Below are 17,601 nucleotides of genomic sequence, written 5' to 3'. Positions count from 1 at the left end.
TTCAGATAATTTTAGTGTTTGGTTTGGTATGCGTGGAAAGAATTTGACTGATGGAAAAAAGAAAATAGAAACTGAAGTTGATCTAGCTATATTACTTGAATCCAGGGATTCAATTGATAGAGTTATGGTTTATAGTATAGATGAATTGTTAACATACAAAAGTGGGCCTGCTTACAGAACCAAATACTCATCTTATGTCCAACCCAAACCTATGACTAGACCCAAATATATGTTGTCTACTCCTTCTGCAGGGCCTTCAAAGCAGACAATGCCCCAAAAGAATGTGAAGCTGGAAAGAAAATCCCCTGCTAAAAGAACTAGTAAGACCGTGAAGTTGGATACAACATCTCAGTCCTCCCTCCTCACACAAGCCACTCCTTCTACACCATCCAAACCACAACCTAAATCTAGAGAAGGAGATCAAATTGAGCCTTCTCCTCAAGCTGAACCAAAGGCCACTCCTAAGAGATTTAAAATTGTTGCAAGTAAGGGGAAAAAATCAAAGAAAGAAGTGAAGCAAAAGATTGATTCTGGGAAGGGGAATAGGGCAAGGGTTATAAATCTATTTGAGGATGAGGAAGGCTTGGATGGAGAAGAAAAGGATGTTTCTGATTCAGAACTGTCAGATCTGGGTGTAGATTTTGACATAGGAGAAGAAGATTAGGATGTGACTTACAGGGATGAATTATTTCTGAGTGAGGGGGTGTTACAAAACAAGCTAGGAACACAAGCTGGTGAGTGTTCTACCAAAGGTATATCAGTGAAAGATGTTGAAGAGGGTGGAAAACCTGATTTAGTAGATGAAGTAGACTATGATTCAGAAGAGCTTAGGAGTATCAATGGATCTGATTCAGAAGATGAGTTTGTGAGATCAGGTACAACTTTTAATCCTGAGATTGGTTTCAAAAAGCCTATTGAATTCAAATTAGGTCTTTTGTTCACAAGTTTTGAGCTGGTTAGGAAGGCTATTAGATATCACTCAATCCAAAACCAGGCCATTATGACTACTACTATCTACATAATGGGAGGGAGAGAGTGACTGTGTTTTGTAGGTACATATGTGAGTGTACTTGGGATTCACATTATGGTAGAATTCTAATGTGTAAGTGTGGGAGTACAGACAAGTGTCTTTTTAAGATTCATGTGAGGAAGAGGGCATTGGAAGAAACATTTGAAGTAAGGAGTTTGAGGCTGACCCACACTTGTGGTTTTGTTCATTCTAGTTCAAAAATGACTTCAGAGTGGTTAGCTGATAGGTACCTAGAGGATTGGAGGAGAGAACCAGATATGAGATTGAAAGTATTTATAGAGAGAGTGTATGATGATACAGGGGTTCATATAGGGTATTACAAGGCTTGGTATGCAAGGGATAGAGCTAAGCTGATTTTGTATGGTGATGCAGAAGAGGAGTATGAAAGGGTCTATGATTATGGGTTTGCAATTTTAAAGCATAATCCTGGATCATCAGCTGTTGTAATTGCTGAAATCATAGACATACCCCCTCTTTTTTTTTTCCAAAGGATGTATGTTTGTTACGAGGCTTTGAAAGTGGGATTTAAAAGAGGGTGTAGACCTTTAGTTGGGGTTGATGGTTCATCTTAGAGGAGCTTTTCTTGGGATGATTTTAATAGCTGTAAGCAAGGATGGGAATAACAATATCTTCCCCATTGCATGGGCTGTGGTGGAAATTGAAAATCAAGATAGCTGGATATGGTTTTTGGAGCTTCTAGAGAAGGATCTTGGCTTGGAAAAAGGAGAAGGGTTGACTGTAACGTCTGACAGACAAAAGGTTTGTCTTTTTTTTTTTTCCTTTTGTATTATACTATTTCATTTATTTGAGATTTTACTCTTCTAAGACACTTTGACATGATCATGCAGGGCTTGTTGTTGGCTGTTTCAATTATCTTTCTTAAAGCTAAAGTCAGATTTTGTGCAAGACATATCTGGGCCAACTTTAAGTTGAAGTTCAATGGCACTGCATTTAAAGAGATCTTTTGGGCTGCAGCTAGGGCACATACTAAGGTATGAATTAAACATTATTATGTTATAAATTTCCTTTAGCTTGTTTCAACATGAACAATATCTTAGCTTGTTTTACCATAATGTTGTGCATTGCATTTTAATGATTAGTCTGACTGTTTTTTAAATAAAAACTATTGATTTGAAGTGTAGTGTGTAATTTATCTTTTCATTTTTAGCATGGACATGAGGAGCATATGGTTGAAATCAAGAAATTGAGTCCAGATGCTTTTGATTTTCTGACAGCAATACCTAAAAGGCATTGGTGTAGGTTTGCTTTTTCAACATATAGTAAATCGAATATGCTCTTAAATAATTTGTGGGAAACATTTAATGCTGTGATTAAAGAGGCTAGGGACAAGCCAATTGTAACTTGTTTTGAGTGGGTGAGGAGGTATGTATGTCATGAGGAGAAATGTAGAGAAATGGGAGGGAATTCAAAAATATGAGGGTAGGTTCATGCCGTATGTTGGGAAGGTTTTAGAGTGGGTGGCAAAGGCTGCTACAAGATGTTCAGTTTGCCCTAGCAGATTAGATGTGTGGAGGTGGACACAGTCCATGATAGGTATGTTGTTGATTTGAAGGACAACACTTGTAGTTGTTTTAGGTGGCAATTGACAGGAATACCTTGCCCACATGCATATGCATGTATTGTAAAAAAGAGAGCTAGACCTGAAGACTTTGTAGATGCTTGTTACAGTAAGGAAAGGTACTTAGAGGCTTATACCCCACATATTAAGGCAATGCCTGACATTAAGCATTGGGCCAAGTCGGATTTACAACAACCCTTGCCTTTATTGTTGAAGAAGCAAGCTGGAAGACCAAAGCTAAAGAAGAGGACAAAAGAAGTGGGGGAAGATGAGGAAATGAAGTATGTGAAGAGAGGTGGGAAGCCAAACAAATGTTCTAATTGCAAAGAAACTGGCCATAACACTTTGACATGCAAGAAACCTCCTGTTGTGACGGAGCTAGACAAAGGAGGAAGACCAGCCTCAATGAACAAGTGGAATCAAAACCAAAGGAAGAAAAAGGGGAAAGAGGCTTCAAAAACAGGAACAATATGTGTGCTATTTGATTTGAAAATTTTTAAGTTATAAATTGTAACTAAATGATATTACAATTGATCTTGTGCAGGGAAATAATGTAGGAAACAGTTAAAGTGGAAGCCACCAACCATAACCTTCGTAGCAACAACTACCTCTACATCAAGCACAACAAGTACAAGCACAACAAGCATCTTCAACTTTTAGACAAAAGCTGCAAGTTAGGGGTCAGAAGAAGAAAGCTTTATCAGACCTTTGATCTGAGTTGTTCATCAGCATTTTATTCTATGTTTTAGGTTTTAGATTATATTAGTTTTAGTTTTAGAACTTATATATTCCACCTTATGTGAATCAGCTCAATTGTATAACATGTTATTTTGAATTTCAATTATGTGAATGATTGAGCTCAACTTTTGGTAATTTATGAATGTGCAATTTTCTGGAAGTTTGAAGTTACATTGAATATCAATTTAGGCAATCTATGATTAATAATAACTGAAATTACCATTACTAAAAATTCAGTCACATACAACCAATTACTACAAACCTAGATAATCAATCAACCTCCCCTTCACATTAACCTAATTACCATAATTTATTCATTACATCATTATCATACAACAAGTAACAAAGGCTAAAACCACATAAAGCACCCCACCATCAGTAATCCAACCTTCCTTTGCACTTCTCATTTTCTTCAACTTTTGTATGATCTTCCCATGTTCAACAAGAACAAATGTTTTTTCATCTTCAACCTTGCTCAATTCAGCCTTTAAGAAACGAATATATGTGTCCAGTAATTTCTTCTCCAAAACCAAGTTATTGATTACCACCCTCTGCCACTCAGTTGGGTCTTCATCAACCCAACAAAAATACCCACAACCCTTTCTCCCAGTATGCACATCAGAGAACTTGCAAGTAAGGAACCTTCTCCCTGGGTTATCGGTTGTCCAAGATGTTAGCATTTTGGCAGGAATTGCACACCTGCATTTTCTTGCCTCTGTTGGAATAAGATAATTTCGACTCATCCTACAAATTTCCATACAATAAAAGGTTTAGGTTTTAAAGTAAGGTAATTTTAGACTTCTTTACTTAATTTGACCCAAAATTACCCTAATTTGAACCAAATTACATGAATTAAACCTAACTTGAAAAAACCCCTAACTTAAAAAAAACCCTAATTCGTTCAATACAAAAATAAATGAACAATTAACCAGAAATTATAAGAAAGATTAAGAAAATGAAAGAATATTACCTGTTTTTTCAATCCTAATAGCTTGAATTCGATCTCTAGGTGAGCAATTTCACCTATAGCCTGAAATTTTTTGAAGCCAAAAATTCAAAGAAACACAGAGTGTATAATTTTGGGGAAAATCGTTATAAAGGAGAGATAGTTGGAGGGAAAAGGACGAAAGGTGGGCCCCACAAACGGCAAGCATACGGCCAACGTTAACTGGTAGTAAAAACAAAACAAATACAAAGTTTATGGTAGTTGTTCGTAAAAAAAAAAAGATAAAGGTAGTTGTTCGTAAAAGTTGGAACTTTTACAGTATTTGTTCGTAAAATTTCCTAAAATATACTCCGTACAAATAAAGTGTTTAGAAAAGGCCATATCGAGTAAGATTGTTTGTCAGGGGAGTTTAAAATAAAGTGATAAGAAAAACAAAAGGTATATAATCAGTAATTAATCATTAAAGAACAAGTCTCATTGACATCATTTGTCCTAAATTTGTGATTCTATCTACAACAAATTAAAATATTTATCATTTTCATATTGGTCACACAGTCGCTTGACCCAATAACGACTTCCAAGTTCCACCATATGGTGATCAACAAGCCTCTAGTAGGAACAAATACAATTTTGTTATTTTTACCTCTATCTTACGTTTTTCAAATTATTTGGTCTTTCTTAGTTGGATGCTAATAATAAGTCAGAATCCTAACCTAGCTTTGATATTATGAAACACCCTTTGTTTTTAAATACGTGTTCCATTTTTTCATGTGCAGAGTTTTAGGAGAAAGTAATAAAATATGGAGGTAGTGGGATAGGTGAAAGAATAAAAAATTGTAAAAAGAAAAAGTAGTGGAGAGAATTGGAGGAAAGATAATATGAAATTAATAAAATATGATTTATGTTGAGTCCACTAGGTGAGAGAAATGAATTAAATATTGCTAAAGCTTTCCAAATAAGGAAATGAAGCAAGTATTTAAAAACGGCTCAAAAAGAAAAGTGGAGCAAATATTTAAAAACGGAAGGAGCAATTCTTAAATATATTGGATCATACACAAGTGACAAGTCTATGCTAGCTAGAAGATTCAAAAAAGTATCTTTCAATTTTTATGAAGATAAAAAAAATAATAATGCACACAAATTTAAACCATAACCAAAGCTTACACACTTGAGTACTTAGATAGTGCTCTAAATTTTGTTTCTTTTTGACAGAATGTGTAATGTAATCCATATCCATGCCTTCACTTATAATGCACACAATACGTACTATTGGATCACAAATCTTCAACTATTATTACGGTGATGCTTTTCAAAATGTCAATTGGTAGACATGGTAGTAGGTGAAGTGTATATTATTTAACTATATATTGCTCTTTGAGTCTTTGATGATTTATCCACTAATAGTTGTTTGGCTAATAAAATGGAATCAATTCATTTTAGCAAAAGTCTATATAAATTAGTCTGACTTTTAAATATTTTTTTCTTCTTCTTAGATATATGGTATTTTAATTTGTCTAAGAGGAAAATTACTCCAAGCAAATAGAAAACAAAAATAAAACAAAGAATAAGAATTTAATTTGAAGATCTAATCTTATTATTGGATCTTCTAGTCTTTTTTATTGATAAAAAATTGTACCTTTTGACATAATGTTTCAATTCTCGCTAGAGTTACTTTAGAGGTGTGCGGGAATTCATTATTTTCCTTATTTTCAAAGGCCTAACCGATCACTATCTTAAACCAGATTGATGCATACTCTGTTTGAAAGCTAAAACTTTTATTATGGTGTTCTATGATAGTATATAGAGTAACTTATGATTTATTGTTTAATCATCCTCCCTCTAATTCTTTTTGGTGGGACAATATTCCCAATTTATGCGTGGTCGAGTGGGTTAGTATAAATTGACTTTTCAACAACCAATAATAGCATCCAATAAACACACTAACAAAAAGACCAAGAAAAGAGAGCAACCAATAAATACAATTTGAGCTCATAAAAATTAGCTATCTAATTACCAAAAGATTTCAACTTTATGGCTTGTAAACTCTCCATACTTCTACTCTTTTTCTCCCTTACAATCTTCACTATTACACAAGCTCATTTATCTGAAAAATCCTTTAACATTAACTTAGCCAAAAATACACAAAAATTAACCAAACTTCACTTTTACTTTCATGACATACCAAATGGAAATAACCCTACAGCAGTTATAATTGCAAGACCAGCAAACCAAACAACTATTGGCTTCGGCACCCTAGTCATGATCGATGATCCTTTAACCGAAGGCCCCGAGTTAAGCTCGAAACTCGTTGGTAGAGCTCAAGGGTTGTATGGTGAGTCCTCTCAGGGTAAGTCAGGCTCATTGTTGATGACCATAACTTTGTCTTTCACTCAAGGGAAGTATAATGGGAGTAGCATTAGTATCTTGGGCCGGTATCGTGTGGTTGAACCCGTAAGAGAAATGCCTATTGTTGGAGGCACCGGTGTTTTTCGGCTTGCTCGAGGTTATGCTTTGGCTAAGACATACCGGTATGATGTTAAGACCGGAGCTGCTATATCTGAGTACAATTTGTTTGTGTTACATTATGATATTCCCTTAGTTGAATAAGCTTATTTAATTAATTTGTTCCATTTACAAAATTACATTGTTTGTTAACTTATAAAATTTGAACTTTGGGCATAAAGCTTTAAGCTTTATGCAGAATCTAATGTATGTTATAATGTACTTGGAACTTTGAAAGCAATGTCATTACATCTTATTTCTTATTCATTTATTTTTTGACAATTTTGTGAAAAACTATCCTAAAGATAGATTGTTTTATGAAAAACTATCCGTTTTTTTTCATTTTGTTTAAAACTACCCATAAAATTACAAACGTTTGTCTAGCACTACTCCTAAATGGTTTCCGTCCAATTGAGTCATTTTGTGGGGGCTTACTCCTATGGGTTTTCCATCCAATTAACTCCCCTCCTCAACTACCTCTCTCTTCCTTCATTTACTTTTCCTCCATTTTCACAACTCTTCTTTGACCTCCACCTTTCACCATCTTAATTTTACCTAAGCAAATCTCTAAAATCTTCCCTTTTTTAGAAAATTAAGTAATTTGTGCCTTTAAATTATAAATCGTTGAACATAATAAAGTAAATGAAGAAGGAGAGAAATGAGTGAAAAACTATACAAGTGGGTCTCACAAATAGCTCAATTGGACGAAAAGTTGTCTATGGACTAGGGTAGTGTGCTAGACAAATTTTTGTCATTTTATGGATAGTTCTAAACAGTTTTTTTTTTTAAAAAAAATAAACAGGTAATTATTCACAAAACAACTTATCTTTAGGTTAGTTTTACACAAAATTTCTTTTTCTTTATATAGGTATATGTATCTAGTCTTAAGGAAAATGTATGTTGAATGTACCTCTAGCAGCAATACGTGCAACACGGCTCACCAATTTAGACCAATTTACACGAATATCACAAGCCATTTTTAAAACCAGGACACTAACATATATTTTTAATTAGATTAGATTCCGTGCCATACACAGTGATCTATAGTTATATTACTTTCATTTTATATTATTTGTACAACCAATATGAACTTTATACATGTTCATGTTATTTTAATTAAATGTCTCACGATTAAAAAATTTGCAAGATAAACAACCCTTTCTATTTATTTTTATTACATTATACTTTTAGACGAACCATTAAGGAAGAGAATCACCTCCATCTAAAGTTGACTTAAGATAATCCAAAGTCCCTATGTCGCCAAAGTTACAATAATGTGCTCAAACACCTCCTTGAACTTTGAAATGTCTCTAATTAATTATTGAGGTCATCTGTTCGTTCACTTCTAACTCAAGTGAATAATATAGTTTGTAGAAAGGCAACCCTCATGATAACACGATATTATACATGATTTATATGTGATATTTGGTCATATTTTATTGTGGTTTCTTCATTTTCCTAATCTTTTAGAGTTATTATTCTTCCTATTTCGATATTGCTCTTTTCGGTTCGTTTTTTTTGTTTTTAGAGGAATAGGGCTCGATTTGCGTGGAATTCAACTTGAACGCGGGGTATTCTTCATATGGAGTGTTTCTAGCATCCAAGAAGCTTCAAGGCAGCCTAGTCCGCAGCTTGATTGCAGTTTTCCATGGCTTACCGCAGCTTGCCTGCGGCGAACTTCACAAGGGAGCAACAAACTCATGTTTGGCAGCCTACTCCACAGCCTCACTGCGGCTCGTGACCTTCTACCGCAGCCTAGTTGCGGCCTCTTGATTAAGTGGAAAAATTAGCCTTATTTTTGGAGTCCTAATCCTAAGTAAAGACGACTACTATTTTCCTAGCATATAAATAGGTTTTAGATAGTCTTTTATGAATCAGTTTAGATACTTTTTTTTAGAGCTTTTTGGTATTACATTCTTCTACAATACTTTCTAGGGTTTTGCTTTGAAGATTAAAGATTTCATATTATATTTCAAGTATTAATTTCTTTTCCTTATTCTCTTTAATTTCTATTGTTATTATGTTTTCTTTAATTAATTGTCTTGTTATTTCTATTATCATGTGTGAGTAGTTTCATTATCTAGGGTTAGGTTGAACCCTAATATGGATTGATGTGTTAATTAATTCCCAATTTCCAATTTAATTAATTTATAATTCCTCTTTGTTACGTTTGAATTTATTATCAATGATTAACTAGAAATAGTATTATTGAATGTAATTAGGTTTACAACGAAAGTTGATTCTTAATTGATTTTAGAACCCTAATTAAAAGTAAGAGCTTTTATGCATGAAAATAGCTAATTGTTCTTGCTAGGACTTATATGATGTCGTTCTCAATGTCTTTAATATGTATGATTCCATGAAAATAGGTATGATTGCATGTTAGGAAAGTTATTAGTTGATCGAAAGAAACTCTTAGTATTGTTTCAGGAAGCATCTGTCCTGTGGAATATTTATTGATCTAATTGAGGGAAGGGGATTGTTCTATTGCATTGATTTATATTAGTGGGGATACTTAATCTTAGATGTCTTTATTTTTTGATTAATTCCGTATTATTATTATTATTTTATTGCTTATTAGTTAATATTGTTTTAGTATATATTTCTCAACTTTGATTGGTTACTTGCTTAGTATTGTTTTGAGTCTGTTTAATTAGTTAGTCCTTAGTCTCTTGGGATTCGACCCTTACTTGCTCAACTACATAGTAGAGTTAGTTCGGTTATTTTTGTTAGGTACGCGACACGCCTATCACCTCGTTTCATGAACATGAAAATTTTACAGTAGTCTTTTAAAATACACTATCTTCGTTTTTTTAATTGACACGTTTTGACTTTAGCACCATTCACTCACTCCCCTTTGACCATATTTTATGCTTTATACATAATGAAAAAAATAGTCATGTGGGATCTTGTTAGATTCGTCACGATATATATTGAATTCTAAATTTTCATAATTTTTGCTTATCGGTAATTAAAGATATAAGTAATTAAAGTTATGCATTGGCAAACATGAATAAAGAAACGTGTCAAGTAAAAAGAAATGGAAGAAGTAATTATTACACGACATGGTTTTCCAAGCAAATAAAAATGAAATAAGGAAAAAAAAAAAAAAAAAAAAAGAGAGAATTTTCATCACATTATAAGTTACCCCATCCTTCCCTTAATTAGATGCCTATTTAGCTTCTCTATATTATGTGGGTAATAAATGCTAGAAATAGGCATCTAATAAAGTACAACACAATTAAAATACGCTACAGTAGATCTTATATACTTACATTAATTGACTCCTAATGGCTCTAATCCTCTACAATCTTGAAATCAAATTTGCATCGAGTCAACCGTGACATGGTCCGCGATCAGCGCATCATAAGCGTTCCCGCGACACCGCAACCGTTCCCGTGATCATAACCGAAACCGCATTTTCGAACCATGCCTCCATCTAAAATTGACTTAAGATAATCCAACGTCCCTATGTAGCCAAAGTTACAGTTATGTGGTCAAATACCTCCTTGAACTTTGAAATGTCTCTAGTTAAGTATTGAGGTCATCTGTTCGTTCACTTCAAACTCAAGTGAATTGAATGATATAGTTTGTAGAACGGCAACCCTCATTTCATGAATATGAAAATTTTACAGGAGTCTTTTAAAATATACGAAGTAATTATTACACAACATGGTTTTCCAAGCAAATAAAAATGAAATAAGGAAAAAGGAAAAGAAAAAAAGAGATCTTTTCACCACATTAAAAATCACTCCCTCCGTCCCTTAATTAGATACCCACTTCAATATATTATGTGGGTAAGAAATGCTAGAAATAAGCATCTAATAAAGGAATGGAGGGAGTACAACACAATTAAAACACGCTAGAGTGGATCTTATATACTTACATTAATTGAACACATGATCCAACTTTTATATAAAACATGGATAGCTTAGACTAAGACTTTTGAAAGAATAGTCGATTGCAGATGCACTTGAATTTGTTGGATACACTTGTTGCTGCTTTGCTCGAAAAAACAAATTCAAAGGTAGCCATAATTGCCACATAACCAGTGAGGAAAACACATTGAATTGGATTCATAACCACCCATTTTTGGAGAAGAACCATCACCGCAGAGCACACAACAACAGTGGTTATGGACAAGAAACTCGCGATGTGATGAGTTGAGGCAAACACTCCCATCATAAACGCTATGATTGTTGTCATAAAAGCCATATTAAGTAGCAATAGACAAAGGTCTGTTATTATAAACTTCTCCTTGTCATTGCCGGTTAGGATCCATTGAAGGCAAAACAAGACCATCATCGACAGACACATAGTTAGTAGGTCCGCCAACATGAACACCCAAAATGCAGCTATCCTAAGGAATTGTAATGAAGCATCGTGTTTATTGAGATGATCGGCTTTTTCCAACAGATTTGGATGTCCTTTATCTGAATAACTTCCTGGCACCGCGAAAGCTCCTTGGAATGCAATTGTGGCTAGAAGAGCAGCTATCACACCAATTGTATTGGTATAACCGCTTATTTCTGATTTGGGCACTCCAAATATGCTCTTAACACCTACATTCTTCATTTTCTTCCAGAGTTTCTTCTCTAACTATTTCACACATACACATACGGATTTTGTTGAAATTGTAAATATATTGCATCACTTGAGAATTATAAAGTTTTAGGAGAGTAATAAGGAGTGAACAAATTATTGTAGTAAAAGTAAGATGGGGACCATGAAAGACAAAGTATGTGAGAGAGGATATATATTTTATTTATTTAAGTGGTGACCATGAAAGAAAGAGAAATAATAAAATAATTTGAGTGGGATTTAAAGTAAGAGAGAGAAATGATAAAATATATTGTATTATAAAGTTACCAAATATAGAAGTAATACATTTAAAAATAATATTCATAAAAAGAAAGTGATGCAAATAAAAATACGGAAGGAGTACTTTATAACATGTATGACCGATTGATTAATTCATAAATTAAATCAAACATAATTATTAATATTGTTATCATCAATTTATCACTCTATACTATGTAAATTTCTTTATCACATGTTTTTTTAATAATCATGCACTGAGTGCATGATGTTATGCTTATAGCTGATATTCAAATTATACTTGCTTGATCATTTATTATACTTAAATTGCATGTTCTTATGAATAATAATGTAAATCAAACTTTCTATTAGGTATGTAGAATAATAATTTACTATTATATTCCATTCAAATGAATCAATATAAATGAAGAAACATATAACAGAATTAAATATATACACACACACGTACCTTTTCAGGAAGATAGCTTGCAATAATACTTAGTATAAAGAGAGTGTATCGCATTGAAATAGGCTTCTCGTTTAGCACCTTCTTGACACATTTCTCTGTAATTTGACTAAGAACTTGAGCGAGGTTGTAGTTGTGGTCAATGATAGCTTGAACAAGTGGTGGGTTTCCAACATTATCTGTTTCACTTGATAATCTTGCTATCATTTCTATTTCTTTTGCCTTTCCTATTAATTTTTCCTCTTCTTCTTTAGTTGCTTCCGCCATATCCATCAAATGCCAAAATGTTCCACCCTCACAATCACGTAGTCGTGCTGATTCCGGAGAAATTTCCCAAAACTGCTGAACTACTTCAATTTGTCCACTTTTTGCTGCTGTAAGCAATGGGGTTAAACCAGTTGCATCGCGATATGTTGTAGCCCACATATTTGCTTCAATAATCTCCTTGATCATTTTTACATCATCACATTTTTCTATTTCAATAAAGGGAAAAGAACACCATAGTTAACAAGTTGAACAAAATGTTATAAAACATCATAGATTAAAGAGAGTAATAATATAATGTGACTTGAAAGTTACCTTGACTCCTACAAAAAACATGAAGTGGTGTCTCTCTTTGATTGTTCAAGTACACACTAATAATATCGCAATCACATTCTTGTTCATCATGTCTTTGAAAAACATGTGGCTCACATTCCATCAAGAATTTGATAACTCGTTCATTCTTATACTTTGGAGAAATATGCAAAAGTGCTTCATGAATTGGTGTGTTTCCTTCCATATTCTTCACCCTCCAAGGTGGACAATAAACATCTAGTTCATCTGCTTTTTCATATGAATTCTTGATTTGATTTAAGAGTGATTCACTTATTTGAAGCTCTTGAGCGCGCACCAATATATGAAGTGGAGTTTCCCCTCTAGAGTTTGTTTCATATATGTACAAAGGGTTCTTTTCGAAAAGCTCCATCATGAGGCCTTCAATTTTATGGTAGCAACAGGTGCTCTTAGTCCTTGGACTCTCAGGTCTTTCTGTATGATTACAATTGAAGCAACTTGCACACTTCATTGTTTCATGAGTGTAATCACTATGTTTGATCTCACAAGCTTTTAATAGTTTGTAGAGGAGATCTGTTATGCTCAAAAAGCCTTGCTTTATACATGATTCCGTTTCTTGGCTTAGACTATTCACATTTGCAACTTCCAAATCTTTGCTTATAGTTTTCTCATCCATCCATCCATGTTTGTTTTCTGCTAACAACCCATCTATCTCCCTATCGAGCTACAAGATGAAACAATATGGTTTAATTAGGGTGTGTTCTATTCACCTGATGAATTTGACTTAATAAGCGACCTTTACAGAATTTATCGTGCATGGACATGCTCTAACGTTTTAGCTTAAACATTATTTTAGTTTTAAATTGGAGTTGAGGTACAGTAGTTCTAGATCACTCATATTTAAATTATTTTTCTTGAACACTTAATTATCTCTCTTAAACTTATTTAAAAGTCTTCTATCAACCTTATCTAAACTTTCTTTTCCTAAGCTTTTAATTATCTAATTCAAAGTTTCACTTTATTTTCCAAATATAAATGAAAATGAGAAGCACTTCTACTTAAAAAGACCTACCTTAGAGGGCTTGAACTAAATCAACTAAATTAAAGAGAGAAATAAAAACATGTAGCTAGCTAAGCGCGGACATCTTACCCTTGGTAGTAATCCAGTACATGAGAAATGCGATTTAACTTGTTGAAAAAGAGCAGTAGCTGATAGTCCTTCTTTGTTTTTAAGGCTGAAGTTTGTTGATGATTCCAACAAAGCTCTTATCACCCCAATAATGTCATCGTCTCTCTTGATGACCATTTGTTCATCGAGAATGTTTTTCTTGCGATTCATTACAATGGGTGGTGTTAAGAGTGTTTTCTTCATTTTTGCCTTGTTCATCATCTTTCAAGCTAAGGAGTTGCGAAGTTTTCATCGTAGTAACCCCACCATCTTGCCCTCCTAGGACCTTATTACTTTGTTTCGAAATCCTTTCAATGCAATTCATTACAGCAATATGTGCCGGAGTGTTTCCCATATGGTCTTGTTGATTCTTCAAGTTAAGAATTCGTGGATTCTTTTGAAAAAACTTCTTTGCTTCGTCATAGCTTTGAAACTTCAAGAGATGCAAAACGGTCTTTCCCTTTGGATCACACGTCTCCAAACACTCTGGATGTTCATCAAGCATAATTTCGATTGCACGAAAATGTGATTGAAGGGCAGCTCTGAGTAAAGGGGTTAGACCATCGTTGTCCCATTCATTGACAATAACTTTATTTTTTTGTAAGAGTAGTTTTATTATGGACATCGAACCTTCTTCCAACCTTGATCCTTTGTAAGATAGGCTTGCTTGTTTCTTGTTCATTAGCTCAATGGTGTCTATTGCTAGCTTTTTATCCCCTGCACAAGTTTCTCGAATTAATTTATCATAATTGAATACATTATTGAAAATGTATCAACTAAGATCGAGGCCCATCGAGCTAGTCTCTGATTCTTAAAATTGATAGGGTTTTAAACATACTATCTGATATTGTAGTTAAAAAAAGGACGAGTAAAGTAATACAAAGTAAGTCATGATAAAGGATATGAAATATAAATATATATATATAGACCTGCTAATTCTGACCTGACCCGAATGACCTAACTAGTAATCCGAACTTGACTCAAAAACAATAACCCAAAACTTGAAAACTACGTACTCAGCCCAACCTATGCCGACCCGAAATCGGAGATTACCCGATGTTGACCCGATACCCGAAATAACTTGACCCAATTGTACCAAATCTGAAGTTGACTCAATACCCAAAATTACCTGACCCGAAGTTGACTCGATCTGATTTTAACCCGAATTGCTTGATCTGAACAAAATTTATACAGGAAAAAACTCGAACTAAAATTATCTTATACCCAAACTAAAAATACCTGGTGCCAAAAATGACTCAAACTATGTCATCCCCAATCGTAACTGATATAACAAAACTAATAAAATTTTCGATTTCAGCTGGATCCACTGTAATGACACAAAATTAAACGACCCAAACATACCCGGTCCAATTTCGACCTGACCTGAACATACTCAATTCGAAATAGACCCTAAACAAAATAGACTCGACCCCAAACATGCCCAAATAAAAATCGAATTAACCCCACCTGAATGTTAGCTGACCCGACCTGATTGACTTATACCCAATTCGAATGACCTATTTGCCAAGTCTAGATATACTCATAAATGACATTTTATTCGTTTCATATTAGTTGTCACATTTAATTTGGCATATCTATGCATACATTCAAATACAAATACTCTTGATTACATATAAGCAAAATTATAAAAATAATTAAAAAATAGATGTTGAGACGAACAAGGCCTCACATGACTATAGTATCTTATATAAAAATTAATAAAATATGAAATATTATATATTTAATATATCAGATGATTCAATATTTACTATAAATGGATCACAGTACATAATACTCGCCAATGCTTAGTATTCCCTCAGATCCTAAATGTTCTTTCAATTGCATATTAGTAAACTACAAGAATACTCGTTAAGAAGAATCGAATTAGATCTAAGTATGATATGTTTTATACATTGACAGTAATTTTAAAAAGGATTTTTTTTTGTGAGAAACTACCTATTAAAAACCTCTTTTTGTAAGAAACTACCTATTATAAAATATGTTATAAGAAACGACCTATTAAATGCAAAATGTTGTAAGTGACTACCATAGACTGGAATCTCGTCGTTAACTTTTTTCTCCGGCGTTGACCAGACCACGTGAGGGTCACGTGCCCTATATTAACCCCCCTCCACCCCTTCCCTTTTTTGGTTTTTGACCACCCCCACTCCCTCCCTTGCATTGTCCAGTTTCCGACCACCCTCATCTCTACTGCATGCACTTGATGTTGCCCCTCCGCCCCCCTTTTCCAATTTCCGGCCATCCCCACCCCCTCCTTTTCCCTAGCTATCCCTACCCTCCTCCTTCCCCGCAACCACCCCCCAAACCCACTTCAATGTCCCTAAACCTAGAATTCAAAACCTCCGAAACACCCAAAACCCAAAATACAGAAATTAAAAAGGGGTTCTTGTTTTGTTTTCGAGGGGGGTCAAGGTTTCTTGGGTACGTGTCGAGGGAGGGTGGGCGGGGTTTTGAGGGCAGGGGATTCGTGTGGGTGGGTGTGATATTTAGCCAGAAAAGTTATTATGGGGTGGGTCGTAAATCGAGAAGCGAGGATAGGGGAAGGGTTTCGAGTTGTTCGGAGAAGGGATGAGGAAGGGGGTGCGGTGAAGGGAGGGGCGGCCGGAAATGGAAGTGGGGGCGAGGAGTGGCCGAAAAAGCTTATGGGGAAAATGGGGCGACAATGGGGGAGGGATTAGTAAAGGTCACGTGACATGGTCAACGCTGCAAATATAAGTTAACGACGAGATTCCGGCCTATGGTAGTCTCTTATAACATTTTGCATTTTTAATAGGTAGTTTCTTATAACATATTTTATAAAAGGTAATTTCTCACAAAAAAGTAATTTTTAATAGGTAGTTTCTCACAAAAAAATCCTTTAAAAAATCCTCATCACAACATATTGTTTACATTACATCTTTCCTTTCAATGAAATCTCCTACTCCGTTTTTATTTAGTTGACACCGTTTGACTTTTACACTATTTATACACTACACTTTGACTCGCTTTTGTGATTTATAGATATGATAAAATATAGACATGTGAGATTTTGTCTGAATCGTCTCAATATATATTTTATTAATATCCCTTTTTTATAATTTTACTGTTAATAACTAAAGATATTAATCGTTAAAAACATGTGTTAGCGCAGCAAGCGTGATAATAAAATGGTGTCGACTAATAAAAAAAAAAAAAAAAAATAAAAGAATTATATCATAGTAAGAAAGTAAAATAAAATACCATCCACATTGTATTTGATGGCAAGATGGAGAGGAGTTTCTCCATTGTTGTTCACAAAGCTAGCTAGTAGAGGATCAGCCTCTACCAAGTATGTCGCAACTTCAATCTTGCCATTGATGAGTGCTCCATGAAGGGGTGTGTTCCCCTCCATATTCTGAACCCTCCATGGCCTTTTCTCCTCCCCTTCCGCCGCCTCGCTACTCACTCCCCCTAACTCATTCAATATTTCTACCTCTCCAAACACCAACTCATGAAAGGCTTCTACTAGTAGCCTCACAATCTTTTTGTTTCCCTTCCTAGAAGCCACGTGAAGAGGTGTATCACCATTAGTATTTGTGCTGGCGATCATGAGAGGAGAGAAATTAAATAAATCGAAACCCTTCTTTAAGAAATCATATTGATCATACAGGGATGCAATGTGTATTATGTTGTTTTTTTGGGATGTTAGGGAACCTAGAAAGTGTTTGTTCCAGCAGCCAGTTTCAATTTCTCGGTCGCGGACTACCCGAAGGAAGTCCACGTCTCCTTCCATGGCTGCTCGGTACATTGTCTTCTCCAT

The 17,601-nt window shown here is 34.5% G+C and overlaps 2 protein-coding genes and 1 pseudogene across 2 annotated transcripts; 2 read left to right on the top strand and 1 right to left on the bottom strand.

Moving 5' to 3' along the window:
- Positions 1-1,230: 1,230 nt before the first annotated feature.
- Positions 1,231-3,177, top strand: LOC145586013 (uncharacterized). Its single transcript, XM_081642715.1, has 6 exons — positions 1,231-1,523; positions 1,603-1,789; positions 1,879-2,022; positions 2,199-2,413; positions 2,627-3,083; positions 3,154-3,177. The coding sequence occupies exons 1-6, from the start codon at positions 1,231-1,233 to the stop codon at positions 3,175-3,177; spliced, it is 1,320 nt and encodes a 439-aa protein (XP_081498841.1).
- Positions 3,178-6,276: 3,099 nt separating this feature from the next.
- LOC145584630 (dirigent protein 22 pseudogene) lies at positions 6,277-7,060 on the top strand (annotated as a pseudogene).
- A 6,884-nt stretch (positions 7,061-13,944) lies between these two features.
- Positions 13,945-17,601, bottom strand: LOC145586009 (protein ACCELERATED CELL DEATH 6-like). Its single transcript, XM_081642710.1, has 2 exons — positions 17,043-17,601; positions 13,945-14,519 (listed from the first exon to the last, which is right to left on the bottom strand). The coding sequence occupies exons 1-2, from the start codon at positions 17,599-17,601 to the stop codon at positions 13,945-13,947; spliced, it is 1,134 nt and encodes a 377-aa protein (XP_081498836.1).

The sequence above is a fragment of the Chenopodium album genome, chromosome 16, assembly GCF_948465745.1.
Source record: "Chenopodium album chromosome 16, dcCheAlbu1.1, whole genome shotgun sequence".
In the NCBI taxonomy this organism is placed as follows: Eukaryota; Viridiplantae; Streptophyta; class Magnoliopsida; order Caryophyllales; family Amaranthaceae; genus Chenopodium; species Chenopodium album.
Note: the sequence above shows the minus strand (reverse complement) of the source record. Positions and strands in the feature narration are given on the sequence as shown.